Raw genomic sequence first — 20246 nt, forward strand, 5'->3', positions numbered from 1 at the left:
TTGAAACCAAGTTGCAGGGACTGATCATCCAAAAGAAGACAGAGCATGATGATTCTGATCCTACAGGAGAAGTTGAGGTGATAGGTATTGGTGCAGGTATATTTCCAGTTAGACAGATAGGTGGGTAGAAACTTTGTCTGAAGGTCCTCCTGGGATCCAGTGAGATAGAAGGCCCTGTGATGCACAAAGTTGAGCTAGACAGACCTTGTGGAAGAATGCACTTGAAAATTAAAAAAGGACCAAATATGCAGATTACCCAACTTGGATATAGTGTTAACCATAAAAATATACAGTTTTAATGGGGAAGCTAGTTAGCAATTTAAATAAGGAAAATTGAACAATATTGACAGAACTATATGCTGGTAACTCATTTTCTCCTCTTCACATGACTTCTTTTATTATTTTAATATTTTAGGAAGTAGTGTAACCATTGCTCAGTATAGGATTTAAAACCTGAAATATGTGTCTCTATCCTTTTTTTTGTCACTCTCATTCAATTCTTTTAAATGAAAATAAAGATAACTGCATTTGAAAGGAATTAACTCAAATCTTTCCTTTCCTTTTACCTAAGCCCCAAATCATCTCTCGTTTCTATGTATGAATACTTCCTGTAACGCTATAACCTCCTGCATTTATAGATACCATGTTTAAGGGACATTTTAGTGCTAGTTCCCTAACTGAATTAATAAACTCCTAGAAGGACTGTTTATTAATAACTTTTTATAGTTCCAGTGCCTTTTTCATGCTTTGCTATAAATAAGTACTTTGTTTCAATTGACTTGCTTATAAGATGAGAAATTTATATAAAGTACTAAAAAAAATCACCATATATATATATATATATATATATATATGAAATTTTCAAAAACCACATACCAGTCTCTACTTAACTCAACCTTGGTTTCCTTTAACAGAATAGAACTTCCAGTTGGTCACTTTCCCCCTTAATAACTGATAACAGAGAAACACCATATTGGTTACACAAAGCTATTACTTGAAAATAATCCATCTCATTTGCATCAACAAAGGCATTAATACAGGACATGTTATAGGACATGCATATATTCCTACATTAGATCTGTTTTTAGCATCTGCTTTTGCTGAAAGAGATTTTTCCTGTGCTGCACATTTTTTCCTTGAACCAGTAATTTTGTTGATTTGACAGTTACTATGTGCCTATTTAGTCAGTGTGATACCACTCAAAATGTTTAATCCAAGAAAAAAGAGACAATCAAATGACATGGCTAGTTGTCAGGGATGATGGTAAGGTATGGCACAAATGGCAGGTGAATAAATTAATATTTTTTCAGTGTCAGAAATGAGCTAATGAAATTTACTAAAATGGCTTATGAAATACCATTGTAGCCCTTTTCAAATACTGTCATTTTATAAGAATAGGACTCTGGGCTGGAGGCCATTTAATAGGATTTAACAGTGCTTATAAAACACACACACACACAACAAAACAAACACTGTCTCTAGAGAGAAGCTGTTTCCTGATTTCCCTTAGAAAAAAGATGCAGATGAGGCCTGGAAGTAACTGGGGACCTCTCATGTAGGAAGGACAAGTCTAATCATGGGGCCAAAGTAGAAACCCAAGGGAAAGCGATCTGGAACGTCTACTTTGAAATAAGGCAAATGGGGCTCCAAATGGTGTTTGTCCTTGTTCCTATGCAGGCTTTGGTGATTTTTCCAAGTCTTCCGCTCTTTCCTGTCAAGTTGCAGAGGAAATGGTCTTTCTGTGAATGCTGTGTTATTTTCTGCCCAGCCCAGAGCCAGTGGGAAAATGCACATCTGGCTTGTAAATCACAGCCATGCATTGATGCCTCGCTCGCTCTTTATTGGGTGGCTGTCCTTTGCGCTTTACACACTCTCAGTGTGGATTGTGTGACCTCTTGATGGAAACCTCCAGTGGCCCCTCCAGGGTCACATCGGGGGACCTTTACATCCTCTCTGAAATGTAATGTTTGCTACCTGAAGTGCACTCTCTGTGGTCCCCAAAAGAAAAATCATTCATTTTTACCTTTTCATTTATTTATTTTTCCTGTTTAGAAATTGGCCCCTGGTTACGGGAGTTCAGAGCGAAGAATGCTGTGGATTTCTCGCAATTAACATTTGACCCAGGACAGAAAGAACTTGTTGTAGGAGCAAGGTGAGAGATCTAACGTTTTGCCACCACACATATTTCCGGACTTCATTTTACATCTGTGCTAGTTACATGTGAGCTGTTCTGCCAGAGGTGACGAGTGCTAAGTAATAATTCTTCTACAGATGGAATACAGTGTGAGTGTCATAAAGCAGTCACCTAAGAGTAGGATCACTCCTGCTTTTTACAGCAAGTGTTCATTGGGCCCTCCCCATGTGCCAGGAACTGTTCTAACATGAATTCATTCACTTTTTCCTCCCATGAATCCTGAGAGGTAGGTATTGTAAGTATGGTCAACATCATATTTTAGAAATGAGGCAATTAAGGTAGGAAGTGGATAAATACGTTGCCCGGGGCATATTTATTGTGTCTAATAATAGATGGACCCAGGTTTTAGATCCAGGCATTTAGGCTCCAGAAACTATATTCTCAACTTCTCACTAGATTCCTCAGTAAAACTGTAGAGATCAAGAGACCATCATGTCCACTCTGGCCCATGGTACCTTTTTTGTGTGTGACCATGATGAGGCCATTTACCAGCCAACTGGGAATTCAAGGAAGTTGTTACTCTTTATATCTCTTAAGGTGCACAAGTTCCTATATTTAGGTCAACATTTGACATTCCAGTTTGACATCAAGGCCACTAGAACACAGGCAGTCAGCACAGATCTTGAGTTTTCCCCGCAAACTTAGCGTGATTTCCTTAGAAAACAGACATAATCCTAGCATTCAAGTCATCTATTCTTGTCAGTGTATTTTGAGGATGATGTATTTAAAAAAACACTGTAAGCCATCTTTTAGGAAAAATGACATTGAGCTTGAAGAAAGAGGTAATTTGTAGATTTGGACTCTTTTGGAATCGAAGCAAAGTACTTTGGACAATGAGGTGCTCATCTTTTTAGCCCAAATTTACAAGATTATAAAACATACCTTTCACAGTGAGAGAGGTTGTTCAGTTCCCACATAGACCTGAGTGAAGCTAAATCTGACTTAAGTTCTGGGCGCTATAGACAAACATTGAACATATGGCATTATTGTTTTTGCTGTCAGATCTTAAGGAACCCTTGTGCATCCACCCAATACTTAAAGACATTAAGATGTATGGATCTAACTTTAAAGTAATAGACAGAAGTGGGTTTAATTCCTGACACTGAACATGTCACCTGCATTTCTTTATGTTTGTACATAGAGTGAATATGGACTGGATGGGCTCACTTGGTGTGCTTTTGCTTACTCCAGCCCATTGCTAATACGTGGTGGATTTCTGATGCCGATTTCCATGGAATTCCATCACTGGAAGACTGAGCTCTTTATTGCAGAGATTTTTAACTGGTTTGCTGGCCTCCAGATTTTCTCTTCCTTCTACATACCATGGCCAATGTCATCTTTTTAAATATCTTACAGTAGCTCCCATGGGATAAATCGTGGCTTTTTGGTGTGGTGCACCAGACTCCCTGCCTTGTGGTCCCAAATCACTTTTATTTTTCATTCTTCTCTAGTACAGGCATGTGCAATTATTTATGTTACCCAAAAAGTAAAAAGTTCTCTTTCTTGCCTCTGGGATTTGGTTACTTTTCTGGAATATTAGCTAATATCCCATCCAACCCACCACAAGTTATCTACCTGGTGAACTTGTAGTAAGGATCTGGCTCAAGGCTTCTTCATCTGGCCTGACCTGTTACATTCCTTGCTCTGTGTGGTCTTATTAGAATTCCTGTTCGATGACATCTGCCATCTGCCTTCATTAGTTCACTTAAGGCATTATTTCTTGTCCAGTGTCCTCCACCCCTTATGATCAGATAGTGACTTACCATTGGGAAGAGGATGTGTCTGTCTTGTGTTTCTCTAGAATACAGCAATTTCTCATCCTGGTAAAAACTCAGATGTCTGTTGTTTCAATGTATATGTATTTCCAGGATTTGATTTGTATGTCAATCCTCTGCACGTGGAGGAAACGTAAGGGAAATGGGTATGGGTTGAAGCATATTCATTCTAGATACCTACATTATGGCAAGGACACAAGCAAGTGGGGAGCCCATAAGCCTCAAATCTAACCGTATAGAAGATGAGCTCTTTCTCTTAGTCACGAGGGAAACAGGCCCCCCTCTGGGACAGTAGGTGCAAATATGACCTCAGCTGGTGTAGCTGGTTCAAAATCCCTCATGCAGCTCCAAAGAACTTTAGAAAAGGTTTCCTTGTGAGCTTGAATCAAAAGACACTCCATCAATTCTGGAGATTGTACAGGTTGCACCACATGTATGCGTATACTTTGCCAGTGGCTGACATTTGGTCAATGGCACATAATGTCCTAATGAATGTGAGAAGCCACTGAGCAAAATGGAACTTACAACAGATATCTCACAGTCCCTCTAGGCTAGAAACAGTTCCTGGGAAATATCTCCCTCCTAGTGCCCTGAGGAATATCCATGCTAGTGTTCCTGGAAGTCTTCATCTACCTCTTCTCACCACAGCCACAGCCCAGCCACACCAGGGGGGACTGGACTAGTCATTGAGTCAACCTAGTATGCAGTATGGCATGGCGACCAGCAGCAATAGGATGTCCAGACTTAGCACATAAAAGTCCAGGATATGCAGTTAAATGTGAATGTCAGATAAGCAATCCTAGGGCATGGGCTGTATTTTCTATTTTAGTAGAGTGCATGGCACACTGTAGACACTCCATAAACAAAAGAAAGGATAGCCTCGACTTGCTTAGCTGTGTGACCTTGAGTCCATTTCAGAGTCTAATTTTCTCATCTTTAAAATTGATATAATTATTTCTATTCCTTTCAGCTGTTGTGAGGATTAAATGAAATAACCCATGAAAAGTGATTGTCACAATAACAGGCACCCAGTAAGCACGCAGCGGTGGGGAGCTCTGTGGCTATCTATGGGGTTTGGCATACATGTGCATATATATTTTGGCCGATATCACTGAGTAAGAATAGGAATTTTACCTAGAAGACTTGGTGGGATTAGGCTCAGAATGTTTGGGAAGGAGAGGGAGCCGATTTTAAAACTAAAAATAATCCAGCTCTCAGATTCCTGTTTGGGAGGGCTTTAACCTAACAGAAAAAAAGTTTAGGTAGCAGGTGTATATTGTAGAAATCTATAATGATTTAAATATATGATTGATAGAAAAATGCAATGAGAGTGTTTGTTTTTTATTTATTAGCACTAGGCATTGTAAAATAGTTTATTGGATGGCTTCACTTTATACCAGTCACACTTTATCTTTCTGAAATTAAACTCAGTTCAAGATTCTGTGTGCTCTTTGCCAAAAGAATTTCATTGTGCAGCAAAACAAAAACCTTTCCTTAGGCGATTTGGGTTGTGTAATGACAGAAGGTCCTTGCATCTGAACTCATACATTTCTGGAAGGATCTCTAACTCTACCATTTTCAAGGAGCACATTATCTTTCATAATATTTTAAAAGCATCAACATTCATAGCCTGTTTACCCAAGCCTTTTTAAAAATTAATAATGGTGTTTTAAATGATGTGACTCAGGCATTTTTATTGTAGAAAATATGGAAAATACAGTAAAGCATAAAGAAAAAACAAGTTCAGAAATAATCACAGTTAATCTTTTTAGTTATTGCCCTGCTGTATTTGATTCTAGTGGTTTATATTATGGGATAATATTTTCTGACTGATTTTTATATATTTTGTCCAAAAATCTACTAAAAGCAGCTCCCATGATATGTAGATAAAACAAACAGAATGAAATTCCAGAATGAAAGAATATGCTGTAGTTTAGAGATATTTGAATAGATAATTATGGAAGTAATCATAGTACTAATAGATCACAAAGTTGACACAAATGTAAGTTTCCTGCATTTAGAATTGTAACACCAAATGTACGGGAGGGTGATTCAGTTCTCCAAATGAATCTGATGATCTTTAGTGTTTTAGGTTCATTGTAAAGATGGTAGGAGATCCTGTGCTGAATTTAAATATTATTCCAAAAGGTGACTAGCTTAGGATGCACACAGTGCAGGGAGTTCACAAATCATCCATATTTTAATAAAGCATAAAACCATACAGCAGTAAGGAAAAGAGATTCTCATCAAAGATAATAGGGGTTGATTTCAGCTTTTCTTGTTTGTTTTTTGAGTTACTTTGTTCGTATAACTTCATTTCTGGGTATCTTCATTATCTCTGACAAGGTCAGTGTCAGATAAACATAAATTGAAGGGCATAGAAAGGCTTGCACTCACCTGTAAGCTCTCACACAGTCCCCTGGGAGTCCAGGAGACCCAACCACTTGCTTCTTACTAAAGTGGTGGAATGGAAGCCCGTGCACCCAAAACTTGGGTCAGGTAATCATCATAATTGATGAAAAATATAATGATTTTTATCATTGGAAAATTTTAATTTTATTAAAATTGCATCACAAAATGGGAGCATTATAAGGATATCAAGAAAAAGGGAGTCTCCTTGCACACCTGACCTGATGTGCATTCCAGTCCACAGTGCATCTCGCATAGAACTTACTAAGTAATCAATGGATTATTTCCATGTATTGGAAGGTATTTCTGTATATATGTTGGTACAAATAGTGTAGATTTATAGGCAGCATGTTGATTACCTAAAACTAAAACTAAAACTAAAACCTGAGTCCTTCCAAGGCTGAGCTTGGTATTCCTTAACTGTCACAACAAAGTGGTTTTGAAAAAACATTTTTTTTGTATTAATTTGAACCATTTGTTTTGCTCATGGTTTGAATCTACCAAACAAAAGATAAAAAGGAAAGATAAATTACTTCTGTTGTGCTGGGGCTGTATTTGCTTTAAGTATTCAAAGCGTCTATTCCCATAAGATGACATGGAATGAATGGGCAGGCTTCTATTTAATTTGAACGAGTTCCTTCTTTCAAGATGGCTTTGTCACTGGTTCTAAACAAAGGACTCTATATTTTAGATTCATAGAGAATTCATTTTTTTTAAAATGACTAATATAATTCTCTCTTTTTGGTGGTTATAATTCCTCTTTTCATTTTAAATTTTTAGCTTAGGACTAATTTGTTGGAAGCAGCAGGTAATTAAAAGGAAACTGGAGATTTTTATGAGATTTCTGCCTCTAGTAGCCACAACTTCTATTTCCCAAGGGCTATATTTTAGTAAAGTGTGTACATTAAAGGAAACTCCTGCTGAATAGAATGAAATCAGCAATTAGGAGTGAATCCAAAAAGCAGCAGAACACCATCGTGCAAAGAAATCCCAGGTAACGGGGATGTTTATGTTGTGTTTACATTAATTACAACTTAGGAAAAGCAGCTGGTGATGAAAAGAAGGGCGGTGCTTTTCATTCTTGGTCTGCAATTTCACCCCTGCCCACCTGGAAATGCTTTAAACCTATACTTTATGGTTTAAATATTTTCTCTCTGTCATTTCCTTCTCCGTGTTGGTACTCGATTCATTGGTGTGTGTTTTTCTCTTAAGATTCTCTCTACTTATCTTTTTCCTCCTCCCGTGGTTCTCCCCTTTCTTCCAATAGGCCCATTTGATTAATCTGTGTTAAAAAGCCCACTCTTTTTCTTCTGGCTTTGTTAAATTTTGTGCAATATTTGCCAAACAGTGTACATAAGTAAGTATCATCAGGGGCATTCATTCAAAATTCAGCTTTCTCTGCTTCCTAGTCCCATCCCCTCTGATTCAGTGCTAGAAGGGGGTCCTGGAGTGTGAGCTTCTAACAAACAGGTGGTCTATAGACACTCTTGTGGGAAAGACTTCTAACCATGTTCCTTTTGCTGTTGTGAAAAACAAAATAATCTCAGCCCTTCCTTCCCTGCTGGAGCTAGAGAGCTGGTAAGCCCAGCTCTAGTCATTTATGAAGTTAAATCTATAGTCTTCCATTTTCCACATTACATAAATGAGTCAACACAAGAGTGTGATCAAAATAAATCTTACTCTTTACTTTGAGTGTTAAATGCGAGATACAATATTTGAGTTGAGAGCTTTTCTCCTCGGGGGTCCCACGTGGCATCCTTCAGAATTTAGTAGTTCATTTGTTCTTCTTTCATGACTTTTTATTCGTCAAATGTTTTTTGAGCCTACTTTATGTCAGAAAGTATCTTAGGAATTGGGAAAACAAAATTGAAGACTTGATAGCCTGGCACAAGGGTTGGCAAGCCAAGGCCCAAGTTGGCCTCCTGTCTTTATAAATAAAGTTTTATTGGAACACAGCCACACCTCTTTATTTGTACTTTCCCTATGGCTGCTTTAGCTGCAGAGATGAGTACTTGCCAGTGAGACCACAAAGGTGAAATCTTTGCTCTCAGACCCTTAAAGAAAAGTTTGCTGACTCCTGGACTAGTGGGTGGGTCAACACAAACAATTAAATTCTCCCAGGGAGGCCTGAGTTCAGGGCCCTGGAAACATCAAGAGTGAAGGAGCATGATGGAACCTTGTGGGTGAAAAGGGTGCACTGGGAGTGGCTCTACCCATTAGGCCTTGGAGATATATAAGGAGTCTGGCAGGTGGGATAGTCTTCCCTCCAGAAGGACCAGACCACAGGGAGAATCCCAGATCATGATGAAGTGTGACTGACCTGTTGGTGGCTGGGGAGGAACTTACTGTAGGTGAGGCCAGAGCTTTAGGTGAGATCAGATTATGGAGGAGCTTTGACTTAATCCTCTAGAACTGTGGTTGCAATTCCAGCCATTGTGAGAGTTATCTGAGAGGCCTTTCAAGAAAGCAGATGCCCAGGCCTCTCTTCAGTTCATTCGAATTAGACTTTCCTGAAGTAACGTTGGAATCTCCTGTTCAACCAGCTCGTGATGATCTGCTGGCCTGGCAAATTTGAGAACCTCTTCCAGAGTCATTAGTTGCTCAGGAGATATTCTAGGTCTATCTATTTACAAGCTCAGATTTGCATTGGGGAGATACTTTTGCCATAATATGCTTAATGTGCTAGAATTTGGAGAATTTTGGAGGTAGGGATAGCAGTTGGGGACCGTGGATCGGGTGACAGTAGAGAGAACTTAAACTTAATGATAGTGGAAATGGAGAGGAGAAGTCAGATTTGAGACCTGTTTCAGAGGTTTCACTGGGTTTGACAGTGATTGATGGTAAATATAATGGGGTGGCTTAGGGCAAGAGCCAAAGGTGCGATTTGGGAGTGTGGCTTGTGATGGCATCAGCCGGGCTTGAGCAAATGGGGAATGAGTTGTAAATCTTTGATTATTTGAAGAAACAAAACAAAAAAAAACCCTCAGATTTTGCTAATTTTGAAGATAACCCAGAAAAATAATTATATACAGAGATAATTTGAGCAGTGACTATTTCTAGGAAAACAGAAGTTAAAAGAATCATAGGATAATTCACTTGATATTTTTAAAGTGAAAAATGATCTCTATTAACTGAAAAATGGAAAGGAACAAACCAAATACCCAGTGGACATACACAAAGCAAAAGTCACCGGTTAAATTTAGATAGTAACTCATCATAAGTCATCATCTGTAATCCTCAAAGCACTTAGAGATTTGCAAGTAACATTTAAAGCATATAAAATTTAACCTATCAGTTTGATTAACAATATTGATTAATAGCTATATCACCAAATTTGCTTAAGGGAAAATGTTTTTCTGATTTTATATCTCTGAAATTTGCTAGAAGCATTGGTCTTAATTGTAGCATGCCACTAAAAATCCAACTTTGTTTTTCATTCTATTTGTCAAATACCAAGAGGCTATCCATGTACTTCTGTGACTTTTAATCTTGGTATTGAAATATACCAGAGTGCTATTAAGACTGTTTGATCTTGGTTTTGATGTATTCTTTGAAACTTATTTCTAATAACCAGGACTTATAAAGGATTTGAAATAGGCGTTTAGGGAATGAAATAAAGAATGAACTAAGCCAATAAAATTCTGGGAAAATGATTACTGAACACATATGGTAACAACAATGATAATAAAATCAAAATTGTTTTTAAAATTTTATAGCCCAAAGTACACATATTTATTATTTTTCAGGAGGGTAGGAAAAAGTTGGACTGAGGAGGTAGCTCATAACATATGACCATATTATACATTTGTTTCCATATTAAAAGGAAGAAAATTCAGCATTCAAAGCCATGATCTAAATGGGATCCAACTATTTAAATATTGTGCTATATATATATGGAGCAGTTTGCCAATTTTAAAATTTAATCAAGCTCCCCCAAACTTGTGGAAAATGTATGTGAAAGAGATAATTTTGGAAATATTATAACCACAAAAAAGATAAAAGCTTCTGGAAGTTGTTTCCTGGAGTCAATCGGCATAATGAAATTCTTAGGAATAGCAATTATAAATTGGTGGGTGAACTAGGGAAGATGGTTACATGGTGGAATTGAATTTTTATATATTTTAAAGCTATGGATATGATTGACATAATAAATATTTGCATTTAAACAATTTTTATAAAAACACTTACGTGTTTTAAAGGATATAGTTACTACTTTTCAGTAGCTGCAAAGTCACAGACTTATATTTTAATGCACAAGTCTGTCATTGCCATTGAAAATTTGGGTGTCATGTGGGTGCTTTAAGCTCTGTGCCTGTTGGCTATTGGTGCCAGTGAGAATGGAATCTAGAAATAATAAGAAATCTTGGGTGGGGGGGGGGGAGATGAAGCTGGCACAGGTCACAGGTCCAGGTGAGGCTAGCTTTTCAGTAGCCGTCCGCTCTCAGAGTTACCCCCGTGGTTACAGGTTTTATGCAGTGTGTGTTTTGTCTTCAGATTATTTCATGATCAACGAGGTCTAAACCTTGACATGTTTTTATCATCATTGTTTAAAACATTTTCTTAAAGATTGACTTGCTGTTTGTCTCCATTTTCTCTTTGTGCAAAATGCACGACTGTCTTTAGTACTTGGTATTCTGCTCCTTTCCCTTAAGAAAGCCTCTCACCTACCTGTTCCATAGGAACTTGGAACTTTTTCTTTGATTTTATAGCTGTATTCATCAGAGACCAATTGAGTTATTCTAAGAGAATGTCATTTTAAAACACCTGTGTCTTTCATAATTAATGGAGGTCAGAGTTAAGTTTTATGGTGTCTCTAGATAAAATGAGTCATTTAGTTAATATGCTCATGATGGCTCAACCTTTTCTTTAATGCCAGCTGAATTTTATTACTTTACACGAGGACACAGATGAACCTCGCCTATTAAGGCCCATACTGCTCCCTCAGAGAATATATTGTTGTGCTTAGTGATTTGTTGCTAATAGGCCCCTGGGGGAAGTGATGGGACACAGGAATGAGTTATTCAGTCCTGCAGTCAATAAGAAATAAACTCCAGTGACGAGGGAGGCAATGCACTCAGATGTCTAGTGAGTAAGGGATGAACAGGCTTCAAAACTGTCAGCCAGCATCTGCCAAGTTGAATGGCTTTGTGATCTGAATTATTCAGTCTATTGGATCTGTGTATTACCCCTATATTAGCACTCCTAATAGTAATATTTATTACATTGGAATGGGCAGGGTCAAATGTTATTCCAGAACATTGAAAAAAAGTAGGTCCCTACCAAGGGTAAAAGCTCATACTTTTGTTTACCATAGTCATTAAAGTGGACCTTTGTAGCTTGGTAAACCCTTGCTTTGCACTTCCATAATGAGAGGGGGTGGGGAGGGGATGGAAATAGAGAGCAGCTCCCCTAAGCTGTACAGCTAATATACTCTGAGAATCTAATCTCCTAACCTTGTGCACCACCGTCTTTCTCCTTAAAGAATGCTAATATTCCTCCTCACTAGCTATTTAAATCTAAGGGTGTTATGAAGATTAATGAGACCACTTAAATGCGTTGGGTTGCTCAAAGCATTGCCCTGCGAGAGAAACTGACCCTGTGTGAAACATTTGGTTAGCGTTCCCTGTTGGCGGGGAGCCAGAGCATTACTCCTTCATGTTGGAAAGGTTGGTAGCCTTTCTCGTGAACCTCACGTATGTGGTATTGCCTCCTCTGTGAGCTCACAATAGCAAGATAAAGAGGTTGCCTCTTTGGTAATGCCCTGGAGAATAGCCACTTGCAGGGGACCGTAGATCTTCCTTTAGTGTGTGAGTGGCCCCACATCTGGGAATATCCATTTTTTATTCCCTTTAGAAGATTTTCTTTCTTTTTGTAACCTTTAACTTTGTAGGTCGTTGACCTAAACTCTAACAGATCAAGCTGTCTGGGGAGATTTTGGGTCCCTCATCTTGCTTAGCTGGATTGGAATTTTTCCAACAGCAAAAACACACTTGGACTTGGAGCCAAATAGTTTGAGAAAAGAGGTTTGAGAATAGTAGAATCCACCCTGGTGTTTTGTCAGATTCTTAGATTCCAGCGAGACTAGGGAATTCCACAAATGTTTCACTTTTATTTCATCTTTTAGAATATTTTTTAAATCACTGAAAATTATGATGGATAAAGTGAATATTGAAATGTGTAATATTACATATTTCTAATATGGAAAGGTCCAGCAAGGCATTAAATTGCTTCCTTGGGGTTTGTGTAGACCACAGTCATGTATTAAACAAGTATTTGAAAACATCTACCAATTCTTTGTCTCCAAAATTAAACAAATAAAAAAAGAGCGACAAAAATGTAACCAACCGACCGACATAAAAATAGACCTTAAATACATGTTGAGGCTCTGCAAGCTTACAGATCTATTAATTCCACTTCCAAAATTTTCCAGTCAGTGTAATCAACTGACTTTATGATTAACAAATGTTATAGGTAACTACTTATTGAATACATTTTTACTAGTAAAGAATTATCTTTCATATTTATATGCTGAGATTTTATTTAAGATTATGTTGAAATACAGTCCTCATTTGCAAATAATAAAAACACTTGAAAAACATTTCCCAGGAATTTATCAAAACATACCATGATAAGTCTTTTGAAGTCTTTCGTTAGATGGCCATATGGTCATCCAACTCTAATGGTCATTTCACACATCTGAAAATGCTCACGGGTTTGTAAGAATTTGTGTTATTTAAATATTGCATAGTCTTTCATTTCATAAATGAAGAAACTTGGGCACTCTTTAAATAAGTATGTGTAGGCAGTGTCAGGAAGAATTTATGAGAAATAGGAGGACGAAAGGAAGCACCATCTAGTCAACCAGACCAGCAGGATTTACATTCTGTTAATGAGCAGACACATATGTCACAGTGAGATCACAGCTCCAGAGGTGAGAATCAATGACCTGGAGAATCAAAAGCTTGTCATTAGCAAGCAGTGCTAAGCCTTGAATCATCTCAAAATTATTTGTAAATGTATAGGTGACTGAACAATGAAGGCATGAAATAATTGTACTGTAATAACTATTACTGTGTGTCTGTGTGTGTGTGTGTGTGTGTGTGTGTGTGTGTGTGTGTGTGTGTGTTTAGTGCCAGTGAAATTAGGAAGGGGACGTTGGATGACTGGTGAGGCCACATAGCACAATGGGACAGGGGACACTGGGGTGTGTGTCTTATTTCTAACCCTAGGATTTTCTCTGAGTCCTAATAATCTTGGATAAATCATGCTGCACATCTTAATTTGAAAAAGTTTCTCCATCTACAAATGAAGGGTATATTCTCTCTAATGACAACTCAGCTCTGGAATTCTTGGAGTCTATGGTTTTTATTAGGTTAAAAAAATAATTGAGGAAGTGTTAAAAAAATTACCAATTTGCATCTTATAATCCAGAAGATATCAAAGAAAAAGTTCAAATCTTGGTGCTTTTCTTCATGAAGATGGTGGTGGAGGTGTTGCTGGCAGTGATAGTATCTCATTATTACTGTGATATTTTTCTTAATAAGCACAATCCTCCTCTCTGCCCCTTCCATTCACCTATTAAATGCCTCTGCCATCCTGATTTATTACAGATGAGATGGTTGTGAGGGCACCATAGTTCCCAGCTGTTTAGTGAATGCAGAGTAAATAGTTAAAATCACTGGTAAAGGCTGGGGGTGGAGGGTGGTACTTTTGTAGACAGTGGGGACCTGAGGGGCAGAAAAAGGATGGTCAGCAGAGTTAGGTTCACTTGGGAGCTGTAGACTGAGCTGTGGCATGATTGTCATCATAAATCAGTGTCTTCCTGTCTTAGTCCACTCGAGCTACTGTAACAAAATACCACAGACCGGGTAGCTTATAAACAACAGAAATTCACTTCTCATACAACTGGAGGCTGAAAGTCCCAGATCAGGGTAGCAGCATGGGGGGCTCTGGTGAGGGTCTGCTTCTGGGTGGCAGATGGCCAGCATCTAGCTTTGAGTCCTCACATGGAGGACAGGGCTTGGGATGTCTTTGGAACCTCTTTTATGGGGGTAATAATGCACCTCTCAAAGGCCCTACGTCTTAATACCATCACCTTTGGGGGGTAGGATTTTTAACATGATTTTGGGAAGACTCAAATATTAAGAGTGTAGCGCTTCTCCTATGGAAAACACCTGAGAACTGGACCCAGGGGTTTCGGAGAATGATCTCTATACCTTCTCCAATCCTCTCTCCAAGTAGAGAAGACTTTGAATGCTTCTCTCCAGCTGGCCTGCCCAGAGCTCTGCAGAACATCAGGGACACTTCCGTCCTCTTTCCTCAGTGGCGTCAAGGGACTTTTTGCTCTTCCTTTGGGTATGAGAGCTGCCTTCTCAAAAGTTTCCATTAATAGATACTATAGTGTGGGCTGTGGGCATGTGTGTGTGTGTGTGTGTGTGTGTGTGTGTGTGTGTGTGTATGTGTGTGTGTGTGTGTGTGTGTGTGTGAGAGAGAGAGAGAGAGAGAGAGAGAGAGAGAGAGAGAGTGGTGGATAGCCTTGTAATATCATCAAAGCCCTCAGGTAATTCATTGACTGAAAATACGAATGGTTTCTTTTACAGGGAATATTAACAGAGACAATCAGTTGGAAAGAGTGTGATGACTGAGTCCCAGAACCGAGACAAGATAAACAATGTTACCTTTTTTTTTCTTTTCTTGAAAAATCCAGCCATGGAGAATATGCTGAGAATTTCATTGTGCCTAGAAATTTTGATATATTTATAAACTGTCTAGCAGTAGCTATATCAATTGCATTTTTACAATGTGTCAGACACCATTCTAAGTGTTTTCATTGGATTACAACATCACAACCACCCCAGGGGGCAGCTTTGAATATTGGCTCCATTCTACAGATGAGAAGACTGAGGCACACAGTGCTGCAGCTTCCTTTCTGAGGTTGGATGGTGGTAGAGCTTTGGCTTTTGCACAAATATTCTCAACCGCTAGGCAATGCTGTCTCCTGTAACAGAGGGACAATGACCACTGTCTGCTTCCTACATCCAGGAAGCCACTTAGAAAACCAGCCTGGGGGTCAGGGTCAGGTGCCCTGGTACTGCCTGATGGCCAGTGATTGCCTCTGGTGCCACTTGTATACTCAGCACCTGAAAGACTTTTCTCTCTCTGTGTATAGATTTCTAATGTTTCTTACAGGAGTCCCGCTGGTCTCTTATTTCCCATCAGTGAGATCTTGGCAGCTCTTCAAATGCAAGCTGGCCTCCAGGGGTGCCTACCGGGCAGCTGGTCTGCAATCTTCCACGTGTGCGCTGAGTTCACCATCCTTCCCCCACAGGGAGGCATTTCTGTTGGAAGCCTTGCCTCTGCATGGTGCCTGACTAAATAAAAATAGAGTCTTGCCCTAGCTGGTTTGGCTCAGCGGATAGAGCGTTGGCCTGTGGACTGCAGGGTCCCAGGTTCGATTCCCATCAAGGGCACATGCCTGGGTTGTGGGATCTATCCCCAGTTGGTGTGTGCAGGAGGCAGCCGATCAATGATTCTCGCTCATCATTGATGTTTCTCTCTCTCTCTCTCTGAAATCAATAAAAATAAATAAATAAATAAATAGGCAGGCTCTGATGCAGTAATCTGTTCTTCATAGTGGGCTAGGAGTCCATGGTAAGAAAGCGAGGGGACTTTTTCTCAGATGGCTTTGTGGCATGTGCCAGCAATGTGCCTGGGGTTATTTTCAGAGCTTAAGTTGGAGGGACACAAAGAAGGTGGCAAAGAGGCCATTGTAGTGGTTGGAGGAGGCAATTTTCAGAGTGCAGGATGGCAGTGTCCCCATGGCGGGGGACAGATTGTGAGACATCTGAGTGCCCAGGGGTCGATCCCTGGGATGCGTGAGACCACCCTGAAAGGGATCTTTAGTCCTGTTTCTTCCTCAAGCAGTGTGTGCACTCATGCTATTGGATGTCAGCGTCCCTACTGCGTTGTCCTCCCCATCTGTAGCCACACCGTAGGCACGTCATTTGGTCCAGTAGGCTTTGCCTTTGGCCTAACTCGACTGTCACTTCTTATTTCTTCTGGGAAAACATGTCTGCTTCTGACATCTACCTACCTCCCTATAGAGTTAAAGTAATCTACAATTCTTTCTTACTGGGGTTGGAAAAAATTGGTTATTTTTTTATATGTAACCTTGGACCAACCCGTTATAACTTAACCTCAGTTTCACTGGGACTCCTCCCCACCACCCTGCGTTCTTGGGGCCTGCTTTCCATTACTCTATGCCAATTCTCCCGGCTTTATTGTCTGCACCTGGGCGGACTTTCTCCTCCATTCACCCCCGGAGTGCCGCTCTGCACTCCAGCTTCTCATCTGCATGCAGTTTCTTCACGATTTCAGTTAGAGGCTGAGACATCTCACAGGGAGGCCCATCCGTTCTTCCTAAAAGCCACAGCACTAGGGTCCAAAGCCTAATGCAAAGCCTAATGTGACCCAACCAACCCCCCACTCCACCCCAGACCCCTGTCTCATGCTCTGCTGGCCTCGATTGCATATTTATTTCACTGTTCTCCCCCTTCACTGTTGAAAGCTGATAGTTTCCTTCTCTCTGATTTCCTATTTCACACTTGGGAAGATAGGGCTGACTCTTTCAAGCCCTTGATGCTGGACACAGTTAATGCTTCTAAACTTATGATGCACTAACTACATCTAACAAGACAGATCACTCGAATACTCAGAGCATTGCTGAATTCAAAACCTGGACACATTTTAACGATAAAACCCGTGAATGTAGGTGACCTGTAAGAATGAAGACTCATGAAGAATGGTTTTCTATCATCTTCAGTTTCAGAATCCAATGCCCATGTCCTTTTGTCCATTTCACATAGATCAAGAGAGCCAATAGTAATGTAGACTTAGCTGAGTCTCACACTTGCACACACACACACACACACACACACACACACACACACACCTTGTGCCTTAACCTTCTCACCTATCTTAAATGTGTGTTTGTCGCATTACTGAATTCCATTTTGAACTCTGAGGTCCAAGGAAAACTGTGCTACACGCATTCTTAGCAGGAGGATGCTTTGGAAGCCAACATTCATGATTTTTTAAAATTTCTTTGTTCTTATGATTTTTATGTTATTTTTTTGGACTTATTAAAAATAAAACTCTCTTTTTATATTTTGCAGAAACTACCTCTTCAGGTTACAGCTTGACGATTTGTCTCTGATCCAGGTAGGTGCAATTTATTTTCCTGAAGCTTTCCTTTTCCATCCCAATTAGCTCACTGTCCGAGGGTGTGAAGACAGATGTGTGTAAAGGTATTAATCAGGGCCGTGCAGGGATGCATTGCATCCGGAGGTCAGGCCACAGGGCTCTTGGCTGCCCTGCTTGATATGAGTCACCACCTGCTTTGATTCACAGTTGGCCCCTTTCTCCCGCTGTGAGCTCCTCTTCCTTTCAGGGGCACCATCTGACTGTCTCTTCTTCAAATGATAGATAATTCAAAGGACACTTCCTCAGTGTCTGGGGGTGTCCTGTTCTGCCTCAGTTGGAATAATCATTGGTTATTTAGTATGGTGCTTTCAGCTATCATATTCTCATAAAAATCAACCCTCTTAAAAAAATCATTGTTTCCTCTTTATAATGAAATAACTATGAACATATGTGTTGAAAACACATATTAGATAAGTGATGATACATAAAATTGCAATTTACCTACATCTGTGTTCATGGTTTAAAGAAGTTTTTATGTCTGAATGGAGTATTTTATGGTCGGAGCTGAACCACCAAGGCCCAGTTCCCCTCCTGTCTTTTAGACATGTCTGATAACCAGGGTCTCGTTGGAGGGGAGAGGGTTAGGGCACAGAGGTCACCTTCAACAAGGTTCTAGAACTCCCTGTAGACATGCCAGAATTCTGGGGCTGTGTAATTTGGAAACGGTTCCTCAACCAGTTTTAATGCAACTCTCATATGCTGGAGTTTTACAAAGTTATTGGAAAGAAGTTTATATCATTTTCTTTTCTTTGTGATGCTGGTATTAATGGACATGCAGGAAACATTAATTAGCAGTGCTGAAATAAGCCAGCCCCACAAGCAAAGCTAATATTGGTAAAACGCAAGGGCTTTGAAGGTGGTAAACTTGTTGTTCTAGCTCCATGACTCCCAGCACTGGTGGGTTTCCTCATCTGTGAAATGGCCACAAAACACTCCCTCCCCCATACTGTCACTGCCAAGATTAAACGAAGTAAAGCATGCACAACAGATAAGGCACAGTGCTTTTTGAACAAATGTTAATTGCTTATGTTTTTTAAATGGAATAATAATAAACAATACATTATTATCCTAATTGTTTCATTGCACTAGGCAATGAATTGTCTTTCCACTGCAATTTATTATATAACTAAAGTCTTTAAAAGTATATTGGTTGGTAAAATTATAACATATTAATAATGACTCAGGATGGTCAGCAGTTTAACAAAAATACTGTTTTAAAGTTCTGATTTTTAAATAATCTTTTATTAAAAAATGTAGACTTTTCAGTAGATAGGAACTGCATATTATGCTCATTGTGATCCTCATGGTATAGTATATTATCTGGCATATTGTTTGTTTAAGTAGGATGTGCAGCTTGGCTAGTGTAGCTCAGTGATTGAGCATCAACCTATGAACTTGGAAGTCACGGTTCGATTCCCGGACAGGGCATATGCTTGGTTTGTGGGCTTGAGTCCCAGTGTGGGGTGTGCAGGAGGCAGCTGATCAGTGATTCTCTCATCATTGATATTTCTCTCTCTCTGTCTCTCTCTTCCTCTCTGAAATAAATAAAAAAATATTTTTTAAAAAGTAGGATGGGCAGTGTGTGTACTAGCGTATTCATGGATTTCCTAATTTCCTAGTTCTCTTGGTTTAGACTCTAGAAAGAAGCAATGAACACACTGAATACATAGGACTCAATTTCCTAATCTCATTCTCCGCTGAAATAAACCAAGATTTTTTTTTTTTTTTTATCAAAGTACCTGGTTCTAGGGCCTGGGTAACGGAAGTCTCAGCTAAGCCTGGAAGATTTTGTTGCTCCAGCAATTAAGGACGACGTATTCAGAGAATGAGGAGGGCGTGTCTTAAGGAGCTAGGGGCCAGCTTAAACAGGACTCATGGAGGAACTCTGGGGCAAGTTGATTGCTAAAATTAATAATGATGGTATCAAATTATAACACATTGAATAAACTAAGAATCCATGAATAATAACTACTAAAAAATAAGTGAAAAAATTACCAACTAAGGCAGAAGGGGCTGCTCTTCCTTACTGTAAACTGCCAAAATGAATGCTAAAGTTTATGGGTGAGAGTTTGATGATCACCAAGATATCTATATATCCTCAAAGTATTCACCTATAAAATACTTATTAATTATAAGAGGAAAACTTGTGACTTGATAGTAAAAAACCTGGTCAATCTCACCTTAACCACTTAGTTGAAGGTACCTTCTCTATAATGGGACAAAGAGCTCGTATAAACCTCATGATTCAGTGCACTGAGAAGGATACAACAAGATTTGCATAATATTACAGCCAAAAATTTTAACCAATTTCACTATGAGTAACCATCACACAAACCAAAACTGAGGGGGAATACTACAAAATGCTTGCTTCTACTTTTCAAAAATCACCAAGTCATGAAAGGCTTGAAAAGAATGAAGACTTACTCCATCAAAGAAGAGAAAAAATTGACCTGATAATAAAATGAAACACTTGATCCAAATTACATCTTGTAACAGAAAAAAGGATATTTGTGCTATAAAGAATACTACTGGGACAACTGCCAAAATGTGAAGGTCTTTAGATAGGATAGTAGGAATGTATTAATATTGATTTATTGATTTTGATA

At 39.2% G+C, this 20246-nt stretch overlaps 1 protein-coding gene across 4 annotated transcripts in view; it reads left to right on the plus strand.

Annotated features, from left to right (window-relative positions):
- Positions 1-20246, plus strand: part of SEMA5A (semaphorin 5A) — a 392963-nt gene that overhangs the window by 186811 nt on the left and 185906 nt on the right. For all 4 annotated transcript variants that reach the window (XM_079793136.1, XM_079793135.1, XM_079793138.1 and 1 more), the window contains 2 exons: positions 2053-2152; positions 17553-17598. In XM_079793136.1, coding sequence (XP_079649262.1) covers positions 2053-2152; positions 17553-17598 — 146 coding nt within the window. The remainder of the gene's footprint in view (positions 1-2052; positions 2153-17552; positions 17599-20246) is intronic.

This window comes from Cnephaeus nilssonii, assembly GCF_951640355.1.
Source record: "Cnephaeus nilssonii genome assembly, chromosome: 2".
In the NCBI taxonomy this organism is placed as follows: domain Eukaryota; kingdom Metazoa; phylum Chordata; class Mammalia; order Chiroptera; family Vespertilionidae; genus Cnephaeus; species Cnephaeus nilssonii.